The sequence below is a fragment of the Somniosus microcephalus genome, chromosome 6, assembly GCF_052327205.1.
Source record: "Somniosus microcephalus isolate GS21.2 chromosome 6, FLI_Smic_1.0, whole genome shotgun sequence".
In the NCBI taxonomy this organism is placed as follows: Eukaryota; Metazoa; Chordata; class Chondrichthyes; order Squaliformes; family Somniosidae; genus Somniosus; species Somniosus microcephalus.
The window spans coordinates 279,289,733-279,304,226 of NC_140992.1; the positions used below are offsets into that span (position 1 = coordinate 279,289,733).

The following is a 14,494-nucleotide window of genomic DNA, read 5'->3' on the forward strand; positions in this document are numbered from 1 at the left end:
AGTTCCGTAATCTGGTCATTTGTGGAACGTTATCAGGTAAAATAACCACGAAGCTGCTGGATTGTGGTTAAAAACCCAACTGGTTCACTAATGTCCTTCGGTGAAGGTAATCTACCCACTCTACCCCGTCTAGCCTACACGTGACTCCAGTTCCAGACTCTGGGGTTAACTCTTTCCCCTCAGGGTAACTCAGGATGGGCAATAGATGCTGCCTTGCCCACATCCCGGGTGATTAAATAATTTGGGTACAGTCCCCAACAGTGAGCCGAACTGGGGAATAGGAGAGCGCCAAGATTTCACCCCACCATGGCTGATTTTTTTCACCAACTCTGATTCGAGCACGGGTGGAGTCTTGCTCAGACAGTGATCTCCCAGGCCTGTACACTCCCACTAAACCTACTACCTCCAGACTCGCCTATTCCAACACACTCCTGGCTGGCCTCCCACCTTTACCCTCTGAACTTGAGCTTATTCAAAACTCGACTGCCCGTGTCCTAACTCGCACCAAGTGCCATTCACATATCACCCCTGTGCTCGCTCAGCTACATCTGGCAATGCCTCGATTTTAAAATTCTCATCCTTATTTTCAAATCCCTCCATGGCCTCACCCCGCCCCCCCCCCCCCCCTCCTATCTCTGTAACCTCCTCCAGGCCTACAACCCTTCGTGATCTCTGCGCTCCTCCAATTCTGGCCTCGTGCGTATCCCCGATTTTCATCGCTCCACCATTGGCGGCCGTGCCTTCAGCTGCCGAGGCCCTAAGCTCTGGAATTCCCTCCCTAAACCTCTCCAGCTCTCTTTCCTCCTTTAAGACTCTCCTTAAAACCTACCTCTTTGACCAAGCTTTTGGTCATCTGCCCTAATATCGCACGTGGCTCGGTGTCAAATCGCTCCTGTGAAGCGTCTTGGGATGTTTTACTACATTAAAGGCGCTATATAAATGCAAGTTGTTGTATATACTGTTGGAAGTGGCCTGATCACTGGTCCAGACCCCGCTACTTTGTGTCTTCCACTGGATCCTAGCATTGCGTTAGGACAACCACACTGCAAACAATATCAGAGACGCACTTGTGGAAGAATTAATATTTTAATCTCCATTCTTATAACTGAAGACTGCAGTATTCGCTTTAACCAGCACACAGTGTATAAAATAGAACTGTAAAGAGATTTAAATCTTTCAACACTAAGTCTCCTGAGCATTTCATTCCGGTATTTGATATCGCACATTAACATTTCGGATTCTTTCTATGAGGCATTTACACAGCAAAGCATTTGGTTCTAACACAAGGTTTAAAACAACCCACTTTAAGAGGAGCACTTCCTGACTTCATGAAATAGTGAAGGATACCAAAACTCCTCACCAGGGGAGGGGGCATTTGAGAAAGAACGTTGTATTCAATTATTTTTTGTGCAGTTTTGCCATAATTGAGGCGGCTCCTGTGTGGGGATGAAGGGGACAGAATCTGTCGGACCAGAAATCAGAGAGATACTTTTCAGGACATGATGGCAAAAGAGGAAGTAGAACAGAGAAAAATGTCGTCTGTCGAAAAGGAACCAGCCAGAATTGGACAGTCGAGAGGGCTGGACATTGTGGAGAAGTTTTTGGTTATCATGAAGTGTCTGTTTTTGGGGGAGTGCCTGTTTATACAGGTTTCGCTGCACTTCAGTCACGATTTAAACAAACGTCAGGTGCTCCTTCACTCGGCAATCGTCGGCCAATTCTGCTCCTTGGTCAGGTTGAGTTATTTTGTCAATGCTGGGCTCTGCTCAGCCCCTGACTGACCCCAAACCATCAGTAATCCGGGTTGGTACAGGACATTTATAAAATGTACAATACTCCTTCAACAATTCGCTTCACAAAATGCCATTTCTCAACAACCATCGCAAGGTCCCCCTTCAAACACAGCAGAAAATAGACCGATTCGCACCTCTTTTCAAGGGAAAAAGAACAATTTGATAATATAGCATCGTTTTATCACAGGACCCCATACACACACATTTCATCTACACGTTACAAAACTCAACTCTATACTATCGGGCAAAATGCGTTCATTTATAAAACTGGACTTTGAAAAATAAACTCCAAGCTGCAGTACTTTCACTGCCAATCTCAGTAAGTCTTTTGTTCAATCTCATCTGGAGGGAAAACATGGTTGCATAAAAGTCCTGTAGCATGTGCGGCAAGAGCAGAGTATTTTAACCCTTCGAGTCTCCACTGGCCTTTGCTTCATAAACATCCCAAAAAAATCCGTCGCTCTCAGTTTCTAAACTGATTTTTTTTTTTACAAAAAGCAGATTGGGCAGATTTCTGGCGGGAATAGCCCTCGCTCCTACTGGGTCCGAGGGGACTCTGCACCTCCGCCAAGTCGATGTTTCCCCCCCCCCCCCCCCGCTTAAAACTAGGGCACTGAGGTCAACTCCAGCCTGCTGACATCAGCAGGGACCAGAAATCAAAGCTGGAGCCTTCTGGTCTGTGTGGATTCATGCTGCACTGAGCAATGTGGCTCAGTAACTGAGCCATCCGACCGCGCGCCCCTCACCATTCACACTCTCCCAAATAATCCCCCATCCGACCGCGAGCGCCCCTCACCATTCACACTCCCCCAAATAATCCCCCATCAGACCGCTCTCCCCTCACCATTCACACTCCCCCAAATAATCCCCCATCAGACCGCCCTCCCCTCACCATTCACACTCCCAAATAATCCCCCATCAGACCGCTCCCCTCACCATTCACACTCCCAAATAATCCCCCATCAGACCGCTCCCCCCTCACCATTCACACTCTCCCAAATAATCCCCCATCAGACCGCCCTCCCCTCACCATTCACACTCTCCCAAATAATCCCCCATCAGACCGCTCTCCCCTCACCATTCACACTCCCCCAAATAATCCCCCCAATCAGACCGCTCCCCCCTCACCATTCACACTCCCAAATAATCCCCCCATCAGACCGCTCGCCCCTCACCATTCACACTCCCCCAAATAATCCCCCATCAGACCGCTCCCCTCACCATTCACACTCCCCCAAATAATCCCCCATCAGACCGCTCTCCCCTCACCATTCACACTCCCCCAAATAATCCCCCCAATCAGACCGCTCCCCCCTCACCATTCACACTCCCAAATAATCCCCCCAATCAGACCGCTCTCCCCTCACCATTCACACTCCCCCAAATAATCCCCCCATCAGACCGCTCGCCCCTCACCATTCACACTCCCCCAAATAATCCCCCCATCAGACCGCTCGCCCCTCACCATTCACACTCCCCCAAATAATCCCCCATCAGACCGCTCGCCCCTCACCATTCACACTCCCCCAAATAATCCCCCATCAGACCGCCCTCCCCTCACCATTCACACTCCCAAATAATCCCCCCATCAGACCGCTCCCCTCTCACCATTCACACTCCCAAATAATCCCCCATCAGACCGCTCCCCCCTCACCATTCACACTCTCCCAAATAATCCCCCATCAGACCGCTCCCCCCTCACCATTCACACTCCCCCAAATAATCCCCCATCAGACCGCCCTCCCCTCACCATTCACACTCTCCCAAATAATCCCCCCCATCAGACCACCCTCCCCTCACCATTCACACTCTCCCAAATAATCCCCCATCAGACCGCCCTCCCCTCACCATTCACACTCTCCCAAATAATCCCCCCATCAGACCACCCTCCCCTCACCATTCACACTCTCCCAAATAATCCCCCCATCAGACCGCCCTCCCCTTACCATTCACACTCCCCCAAATAATCTCACCATCCTCAGAAGGGTTAAAATTCCCGTGCCCGGGCCGGTTAGTGTTTATCTTCTTACCCACGGGGTTACACCTGGGGTCAATGTTGTCACTAGGCTTATTAAGTGTATTCAGACCCATTCTGTTTAAACTGGTGACATGATACAGATGAAAGCAGAACCCCAGATGGGGTCTGACCATCTCAAGCATCACTTCCTCACTCTTGTACTCATCGAGTTGTCAAGACTACACCGAGAGCCCAACAGTGATTCGCCCTCCTGTTATACAGCTCAAAACACTCTCTCCAAACACAACCCACATTTGTAATGGCAAAATCTCCAATTGTACTTTTGGATGCTCAAGTGAGAAGAGAATGAAAATTGCCCCTATCTGTTACAGTCTCCCGGAATCCTAGTGACAACCCTGGGGAGGGGGAATCAGAAAATATTTATTCAAACAAGTGTCAGACAGCACAGGCAGCTCGGAGTCAGCAAGGTGTGGGGTCAAGTCCCACTCAAAGCCTGAACACAGTGTCTAGGCTGGCGGAGGGGGTGCTGCAAGACGTGTGGTGGCCACTTTCAGAGGTGGATGTTAAAGATCCTGCGGCACTGTTCACAGAAGAGTGGGGAACTCTCCTGCTATCACTCAACCAAAACAGCTCGTTCACCTCACTGCTGTTTGTGGGATCTTGCTGTGCCCAATTGAGAATAACGTAAATCACCCTGTGCATATGAAGTGCTTAGGAACCTGCCCGAGACACATCCGTGCAGGTTCTGTTAGTGAGGGTCACCCAGTAGGTGTGAGTGAGGGAGGATGTGGAGGAGGAAGAAGTGTCTGGACCCTGTCTCTGGTGCAGTCTGGGCAATGCGGACATCACTGAGTGGGTACGGATAAAGTGAAGTGTGCAAAGAGCTTTATAAATGGTGCTTTATACAAGTAATAGCTGTCTGGGAACAGGCTACCATCAAGCGGTGGGAGTACAGTAACCGGGCCAGGGGCAGGGAGACTCGGGCAGTTCGACTGGTGGAGTTCCACGCTGCTGCATGCTTGTGATTCAGGGGCCCATCAGATGGCTTCTCACTTATTGCTGTCACTGCCAGACGATGGCTCACAGAGCAGGGCGACAAAGGGGAGGGCGAGGTGGGTAAGAAAGGGAGGCCGAGACACCCGGGGACAAAAAGAATGGAGTCAGCGGAACGCGACAGGCAGGCGGGCTGCTGTGCGCTGGAGGCGGTTACTAGAAGCTGCTGTTAGCGCCAGACTCGGAAACACTGGGCTCTGCAGGAAAGCAGAGCGATTCCGCACAGCCCCAATGAAGAGGCGATATTAAAACAGTGCATACTGGTTCTAAATCATTTCACTTTTACTGATACCAGCTTTTTATTTGCAACTTTTTTTTCATAAACGGTTTTCAAATTCTCAGACTGCCATGGTGGGATTTGAACTGGCGCCCTCGGGATTACTATCCCAGGAACAGAACCGCGGCACTCCTGCTCCCAGCAAACTCAAAACGGCAAGTGCTGGCAATCTGAAATTTTAAAAAACCCACAAAGAGCCAGTGAGAGCTGTCGGCAACTGAGACTCAATGTTTTCGAGGGGAGACTGGATAGGCACTTGAGGGAAATAAACTTGCAGGGCTACGGGGATAGAGCGGGGGAATGGGACTGACTGGATTGCTCTGCAGAGAGCCGGCACAGACTCGATGGGCCGAACGGCCTCCTTCTGTGCTGTTATGACTCTATAGGCTCGTGTTTCAGGCAAGACCCTTCAGACCGAGACCCCCTCTGCGTTAGGTCAAGAGAAGTGCAGCTTGTGATGAAAGGACGACCCATAATGCTAACGTGCCTTCTCTGCTTCGGATTTTGCCTGGCCTGCTCAGTATTTCATTAATCAGCCTAACTGCCCGTTCTGAAATCAGTAGCCCAGTACTCAGCGTCAGACCATTCTGCTTCTGCCCGCTCCAGATCACAAGTTACCTACCCAATAAAATGAATGGGGTGAAATTGCAGACTTCCCAGCACAAAGCTGGAAACCCACAGGCTTGTACACACCATCATACCTCGACTACAACAGAGGAACGCAGGGGATGGGGAAAGATACGTAGCAGCAAGTCTCCAGAGTGATCCTGCATTTAACCAGCGCTGGTGCTGTCCGAGTGTGGCGGGCGTGGTTTAACCAGCGCTGGTGCTGTCCGAGTGTGGCGGGCGTGGTTTAACCAGCGCTGGTGCTGTCCGAGTGTGGCGGGCGTGGTTTAACCAGCGCTGGTGCTGTCCGAGTGTGGCGGGCGTGGTTTAACCAGCGCTGGTGCTGTCCGAGTGCCGGGCGTGGTTTAACCAGCGCTGGTGCTGTCCGCGTGCCGGTTTAACCAGCGCTGGTGCTGTCCGAGTGCCGGGCGTGGTTTAACCAGCGCTGGTGCTGTCCGCGTGCCGGGCGTGGTTTAACCAGCGCTGGTGCTGTCCGAGTGTCGGGCGTGGTTTACCGTCTGTGTGTGCGGCTAGTTTATATACAGTCCATTCTGCAAACTGCTGCTTTCAGAGTGCTTGGAGACCTGAATTGTTCCCAGACACGAACACCCACTGGACACGATCTCTTCCCAACCGCAGAAATATATGCATTTAAAAAAATGTTTAAATTAAAATAGACAATTCAAAGCAAAACCCCTTTCCATATAATTTCTCTGGCTGACATCCGTCAGCCCTCGGAGCTGCCTACTGCTCCATGTTGTTAGACTCCTGCCCAGAACCAGTGTTTTCAGTGAAGGGAGGGTGCCCGTTATCTGAGAAACTATGCGCGTGCTCAAGAAACAAATCCTTTAAGACGCTCAGCTCCTTGCTGAGCAGTTTGATTTTTGCTTCCAGACGCTCGTTCTCCTCCTTCAGCTCCTCGACTCGCTGCTGAGTGTCCTGAGCTTTCTGCTTGCTCTTTAACCGGCTCTTCCGCACCGCCATGTTGTTGCGTTCCCGCCGCAGCCGGTACTCCTCGCTCTCCTTGCTGTGGCCCGCGTTCTTCTTGCTCGGTTTGCTGGGCGCCATGGCCGTGCCGGGCCCCGAGGGGCTGAGCAGATGGAGCTGCGGGACTTGCTGTACACCGACACCGCCGCCGCTGCTGCCGCTGGTCTGGAGCTGCACTCGGCTCACTCCATTCTGACCTGCGCTCTCTCTGGGGTGAGTGGAAATGACAGACCGTGTGCTCATTTGTGTCAGCGGCCCCCTTGATGGTTTGGATTCTCTTCACGTCAGGCTGGTGAAGTGCCGACTCCTCCAACAGTGGAAGAAACCTGGCCCAGGAGCTGAACTGTGATACGCACAGATCCTCACAACCTACAAACAAGAACAGACGATAAAAGACTGCACAGAAACCAACAACACTCAAAATGGAGACTGGGCCTCCGGCGCAGGCATCACCTTTACAGATCGTGCTTTATATCGAGGTATCTCCTCTGAAGAGCTTTGGGACAGGTTATTCAATTAAAGTTGCTAAAAGTGCTGTTTGGACATCACTGGTACTGGATTGCAGGTACTGGGTGGGACAGGGACAGGGGTGCAGATGGAGGGGAGGGGGTCAGACACAGACAGAGATGCTAGCATTCGCATCCTCAGTCTGGTGTGTTTAGCAAGACTGCATTATAAAAGCCAAAAATGGGCCTCTAGCTGAGCCTTCTCTCGACCCCTCCACAGTCTCTAAATCGTCACCCAGTTCTGGATGAGCAGAAATTTTCTCCAATTATATATTGAGAAGACCGAAGTCATTGTTTTCGGTCCCCGCCACAAACTCCGTTCCCGAGCCACTGACTCCATCCCTCTCCCTAACATTTGTCTGAGGCTGAACCACACTGTTCGCAACCTTGGTGTCATATTTAACCCTGAAATGAGCTTCCGACCACATATCCGCAGCATAACTAAGACCGCCTATTTCCACCTCTATCATTGCCCGTCTCCGCCCCTGCCTCAGCTCATCCGCTGCTGAAACCCTCATCCATGCCTTTGTTACCTCTAGACTCGACTATTCCAACGCACTCCTGGCTGGCCTCCCACATTCCACCCTACGTAAACTTGAGGTCATCCAAAACCCAGCTGCCCGTGTCCTAACTCGCACCAAGTCCCGTTCGCCCATCACCCACTGTGCTCGCTGACCTACATTGGCTCCTGATTAAGCAGCACCTCGATTTCAAAATTCTCATCCTTGTTTTCAAATCTCATGTCCTCGCCCCTCCCTATCTCTGTAATCTCCTTCAGCCCCACAACCCCCGAGATATCCTCTAATTCTGCCCTCTTGAGCATCCCTGATTATAATCACTCCACCATTGGCGGCCGTGCCTTCAGCTGCCGAGGCCCCAAGCTCTGGAATTCCCTGCCTAAACCTCTCCGCCTCGCTACCTCTCTTTCCTCCTTTAAGACGCTCCTTAAAACCTACCTCTTTGACCAAGCTTTTGGTCACCTGCCCTAATTTATCATGTGGCTCGGTGTCAAATTTTTTTAGTCTTACAATATTCCTGTGAAGTTCCTGGGAACGTTTTACTACGTTAAAGGCGCTATATAAATACAAGTAGTTGTTGTTGAATAAATCTGGTAATCTGTGGGAAGGCACCGGGAAGAAATGGCCAGGAAAACTGCGAGGTTTCTCCTTCACAGTAGAAAATTTAAAGCTTTTCTTAACCATATACTTAATTTTAAAAACATTGCCAAGGCCGCCCCTTGCTGCCGATTCAGACGCAAACTTTGCCCAGTTACTGGAGTGTGTGTAATGTTAGTCGGTACAGTAATGTTACAGTCACCACCCGCTGCACTAACTAGCTCCAGTGTGTGTTTACTCAGGCAGTGAGCAGCTGTGCTGTGAGGCAGTTTGGCCTGTTAAAGGTGACTCCAACATCTCTCCGATCGAAGATTACTGCCCCAGGCACTGGTTTTGGGTTTGATTATTGGTGCAGAGAGCAGGTAGTGCTCCAGACCAGTGTCCTGTGTAAGTGGCGCTGCCTGCAAGCAATGCAACTTCTCAAACTACCCCAGCAGTTTTACAGTTCTCCCCCCCCTTCACTTATCATTAAAAAAAAGTTTCCACGACTGTTTTTCAATATTCAGGAATGAATATCTTCAATAAATCAAAACAAAGCACCCAAACCGCAGACTGGGAACAAGATCGCTGCTCCGATAGAGTCAGGTTCGGGCATGAAATGGCAACAGAGCCTCCTCCCCAACACTTACCCGTCTGGAGTGGGCGGGCACGGCGGAGTTACCAAAACACACAAACAAACCGCAGTACCACCCCTCACTGGAGACGGAGGGTCCCGGGCCCCTCACTGGGGGGGGACGGAGGGTCCCGGGCCCCTCACTGGGGGGGACGGAGGGTCCCGGGCCCCTCACAGGAGACGGAGGGTCCCGGGCCCCTCACTGGGGGGGGACGGAGGGTCCCGGGCCCCTCACTGGGGGGGGGGGGGGGGAACGGTCCCAGGCCCCTCACAGGAGACGGAGGGTCCCGGGCCCCTCACTGGGGGGGGGGGGAGACGGAGTGTCCCAGGCCCCTCACTGGGGGGGGGGGGGAGACGGAGTGTCCCAGGCCCCTCACTGGGTGGGGGGGGACACGGAGGGTCCCAGGCCCCTCACTGGGTGGGGGGGGGACACGGAGGGTCCCAGGCCCCTCACTGGGGGGGGGGGGGGGGACACGGAGGGTCCCAGGCCCCTCACTGGGTGGGGGGGGACACGGAGGGTCCCAGGCCCCTCACTGCGGTGCGATTACACAAACATTGTCTGGTGCTTCACGCCAGCCTTGGTCTTGCAGGCTATTTGACTGGGAGGGGAGGGGCAAGAAATTACAGCAACAGCCACCTACCCCATTCACTCCTACCATTAGCCACGGTTAGCGATCTGGAGGAGTTTTCCCTTGACTAACCAAGTGTTTCTACGGCCAAGTTTACTGCCCGGACCTCTACCCTGGCTGAGATTAATTAACGCTGTCCAGATTAGGGTTCAAACCGTGGCTCAGTGGGTCGCACTCTCGTTCCCGAGTCAGAAGGTCGTGGGTTCAAGTCCCACTCCAGAGACCCGAGCCCATAATCCAGGCGGAAAGTCCAGTGCAGTACTGAGGGAGTGCTGCACTGTCGGAGGTGCCGTCTTTCAGATGAGACTTTAAACCGAGGCCCCGTCTGCTCTCTCAGGTGGATGCAAAGGATCCCACGGCACAATTGGAAGAGCAGGGGCGTTATCCCCGGTGTCCTGGCCAATATTTATCCCAGAACCAATACCTAAAACAGATTCTCTGGTCATTTATCACATTGCTGTTTGTGGGAGCCTGCTGTGACAAATTGGCTTCCGCGTTTCCCACATTACAACAGTGACTACACTTCAAAAAGTACTTCATTGGCTGTAAAGCACTTTGGGACGTCCTGAGGTCGAGAAAGGCGCTATATAAATGCAAGTCTTTCTTTTTTCTTTAAACCTAGTATTTACTCATTTGCCTGTCCTTCACTGTTAACCAGCTGTTATCTTTATGTTGACTGTATAACATCCAACTGGTATCGGTCACGCCTGTGTTCAGAAGGCACAATTTATACTGTGTTATGCTTGGTTTTTTTTTGGTTAATTCTGAACTTTACTCTGTCGATCCGCTGAGCTCCGAGTCCACCACCTACGTAAAACCTCACTAGGTTGAAATCAATTCTCAAACTCATTCCTTCCCACCAGCACCTCAAATTGCTCCCTTCCCTCAGGGTTCCTTTCCTCCCCCACTCCGCAGGCTATTAAACCCCAAGTTAGGCGCCACCTAATGACTGCCGATCTCGCCTTCTCTCCTCCTCGTGGTGCGGCACCGTGGGTCTTGGCCACTCACCTGGTTTCTCAATAATAGCATGGGCCCGAAGCTCTGGAATTATCTCCCTATACCTCGGCATCTCTCCGCCTCTCTCTCCTCCTTTAAGACGCTCCTTAAAATCTGGTCACCTGTCCTAACATCTCCCCAATTGGCTCGGTGTCCATTTTTTGTCTGATAATGCTTCTGTGTAGTGCCTTGGGATGTTTTGACATTAAAGGGGTTATAGAAGTTGTTGTTTGAGTTATCCCTCGATTCCACCCCACCTGGGCAGCTCAAGCAGAACGTGAGGCTCCAGAATTCTCACTGAGCGCGTTAAAGGCAAAAGACCCAGCGCAGTATTGTCAACATCGCACAAGGCCTTTTTGGCATTTAACAGTGTTGTAGGAGGTCATCGCTGCTACTTCCTGCACAGCATACCCATAGAACGCTCAGTCAGAACGCAAGGAGTCAGCGCCTTTGGGAAATGAGGGGGGGGTGGGAAAGAGAAAATTGGCAGAAAAGGGAAGATGAAAAATCAATTTAAGAAAAGCAATATTTCAGTTTAAGCTTGGCTGCTGTTCTCTGGGGCTCTGTTGGCAGCACATTCTCCTGTTGGAAAGGAGTCACGCAGCTTTGATACTGTTTCATGCCCAGACCTGAATACTTAGTGACTGCAGAGCAAAAGGGAAATTGGAAAAGGGATGAGCAGCAAGTACTTCACACACACGTTCCACTTGATCAAAATCCCTGGCACGACCCGGAGAAATCTCAGGGTTGAGAAGACAGCCGTATTCCTGTAGAGCTTGTGACATGTTACTGCATCAAACATACTCCAGCTGACATTATCCCCGTGTCCTATTTGACCCTCAGCTCAGCTTCCGACCACATATCCGCAGCATCACTAAGACCGCCTATTTCCACCTCCGTAACATCGCCTGTCTCCACCCCTGCCTCAGCTCATCTGCTGCTGAAACCTTCATCCAGGCCTTTGTTATCTCCAGACTCGACTATTCCAACACATTCATGGCTGGCCGCCTATCTTCCACCCTCAGTAAACTTGAGCTGATCCAAAACCCAGCTGCCCCGTGTCCTAACTCACACCCAGTCCCGTTCACCCATCACCCCCTGTGCTCACTGCCCCGTGTCCTAACTCACACCCAGTCCCGTTCACCCATCACCCCCTGTGCTCACTGCCCCGTGTCCTAACTCACACCCAGTCCCGTTCACCCATCACCCCCTGTGCTCACTGCCCCGTGTCCTAACTCGCACCAAGTCCCGTTCACCCATCACCCCCTGTGCTCACTGCCCCGTGTCCTAACTCACACCCAGTCCCGTTCACCCATCACCCCGTGTTCACTGCCCCGTGTCCTAACTCACACCCAGTCCCGTTCACCAATCACCCCGTGCTCACTGCCCCGTGTCCTAACTCGCACCCAGTCCCGTTCACCCATCACCCCGTGCTCACTGCCCCGTGTCCTAACTCTCACCCAGTCCCGTTCACCCATCACCCCCTGTGCTCACTGCCCCGTGTCCTAACTCACACCCAGTCCCGTTCACCCATCACCCCCTGTGCTCACTGCCCCGTGTCCTAACTCACACCCAGTCCCGTTCACCCATCGCCCCCTGCCCCGTGTCCTAACACACACCCAGTCCCGTTCACCCATCGCCCCGTGCTCACTGCCCCGTGTCCTAACTCACACCCAGTCCCGTTCACCCATCGCCCCCTGCCCCGTGTCCTAACACACACCCAGTCCCGTTCACCCATTACCCCGTGCTCACTGCCCCGTGTCCTAATTCACACCCAGTCCCGTTCACCCCTCGCCCCCTGTGCTCACTGCCCCGTGTCCTAACTCGCACCCAGTCCCGTTCACCCATCGCCCCCTGTGCTCACTGCCCCGTGTCCTAACTCGCACCCAGTCAGCGCCGCACTGTCGGAGGGGCAGTACTGAGGGAGCGCCGCACTGTCGGAGGGGCAGTACTGAGGGAGAGCGGCACTGTCGGAGGGGCAGTACTGAGGGAGCGCCGCACTACTGAGGGAGCGCCGCACTGTCGGAGGGGCAGTACTGAGGGAGCGCCGCACTGTCGGAGGGGCAGTACTGAGGGAGCGCCGCACTGTCGGAGGGGCAGTACTGAGGGAGCGCCGCACTGTCGGAGGGGCAGTACTGAGGGAGCGCCGCACTGTCGGAGGGGCAGTACTGAGGGAGCGCCGCACTGTCGGAGGGGCAGTACTGAGGGAGCGCCGCACTGTCGGAGGGGCAGTACTGAGGGAGCGCCGCACTGTCGGAGGGGCAGTACTGAGGGAGCGCGGCACTGTCGGAGGGGCAGTACTGAGGGAGCGCGGCTGTGTCGGAGGGGCAGTACTGAGGGAGCGCCGCACTGTCGGAGGGGCAGTACTGAGGGAGCGCCGCACTGTCGGAGGGGCAGTACTGAGGGAGCGAGGCTGTGTCGGAGGAGCAGTACTGAGGGAGCACGGCTGTGTCGGAGGGGCAGTACTGAGGGAGCGCCGCACTGTCGGAGGGGCAGTACTGAGGGAGCGCGGCTGTGTCGGAGGGGCAGTACTGAGGGAGCGCGGCTGTGTCGGAGGGACAGTACTGAGGGAGCGCGGCTGTGTCGGAGGGACAGTACTGAGGGAGCGCGGCTGTGTCGGAGGGACAGTACTGCATCACAAAAACAGATTATCTGTTCAATATCACATTGCTGTTTGTGGAAGCACAAATTGCCTGCCATGTTTGCTACATTACTTCATTTGCTGTAAAGCGCGGTGGGGCATCCCGAGGTTGTGAAAGGTGCGAGATAAACGCAAGTCTTTCTTTTTAAAGGAGAGGTAGAGAGGTAGTTCCAGAGCTTGGGGCCCAGGCAGCTGAAGGCAAGGCGGCCAATCGCAGAGCGATGAAAATCGGGGATACACAGGAGGCCAGAATTGGAAGAGTGCAGAGATCTCGGAGGGTTGTGGTGCTGGAGGACATAACACAGAGAGAGGGGCGAGGCCATGGAGGGATTTGAAAACAAGGATGAGAATTTTACTCGTACGGCACAAAACCAATATAAAAAAGTGCTTGGCAGCAGCAGACTAATATATTGGCCCGAGATCCTTTTTCCTGCAGCGCATTCAAACCAATGCACAAAACAAGTACTGTTAATTGGGAATTACTCTCAAGAGCCCTGTGCATTTAATAAAAATAAACCCATTCTTGCAACTACAGTATTCCACTTTCTGTTTGAAAACGGGAACAACAATGTGGATTTATATAGCGCCTTTAACGTAGTAAAACGTCCCAAGGCGCTTCACAGGAGCGATTCTCAGACAGAATTTGACACCGAGCCACAGAGAGAGCGCAAGATCTCAACAACAGCAACGAGATAAATGATCAGTTAATCTGTTTTTAGTGATGTTGATTGAGGGATAAATATTGGCCAGAACACTGGGGATAACTTCGCTGCTCTTCGAATGGTGGCCGTGGGATATTGTACGTCCACCTGAGGGGACAGGCGGGGCCTCGGTTTAATGTCTCATCCGAAAGACAGCACCTGCAGCACTCCCTCAGCACAGCCCCTCCGACAGTGCAGCCCAGTGCCCACCTCTCCCCGGGTACACCGTACACTGCAGCCCAGTGCCCACCTCTCCCCGGGTACACCGTACACTACGGCCCAGTGCCCACCTCTCCCCGGGTACACCGTACACTACGGCCCAGTGCCCACCTCTCCCCGGGTACACCGTACACTGCAGCCCAGTGCCCACCTCTCCACGGGTACACCGTACACTACGGCCCAGTGCCCACCTCTCCCCGGGTACACCGTACACTGCGGCCCAGTGCCCACCTCTCCCCGGGTACACCGTACACTGCAGCCCAGTGCCCACCTCTCCCCGGGTACACCGTACACTACAGCCCAGTGCCCACCTCTCCCCGGGTACACCGTACACTACGGCCCAGTGCCCACCTCTCCCCGGGTACACCGTACACTGCAGC

The 14,494-nt window shown here is 53.2% G+C and overlaps 1 protein-coding gene across 3 annotated transcripts in view; it reads right to left on the bottom strand.

Annotated features, from left to right (window-relative positions):
* Positions 1-3,683: 3,683 nt before the first annotated feature.
* The window catches only part of cebpg (CCAAT enhancer binding protein gamma), a 43,875-nt gene continuing 33,064 nt past the window's right edge, over positions 3,684-14,494 (bottom strand). For all 3 annotated transcript variants that reach the window (XM_085991903.1, XM_085991902.1, XM_085991904.1), the window contains exon 2: positions 3,684-7,063. In XM_085991903.1, coding sequence (XP_085848029.1) covers positions 6,452-6,937 — 486 coding nt within the window. In that variant the 5' untranslated portion in view covers positions 6,938-7,063 and the 3' untranslated portion in view covers positions 3,684-6,451. The remainder of the gene's footprint in view (positions 7,064-14,494) is intronic.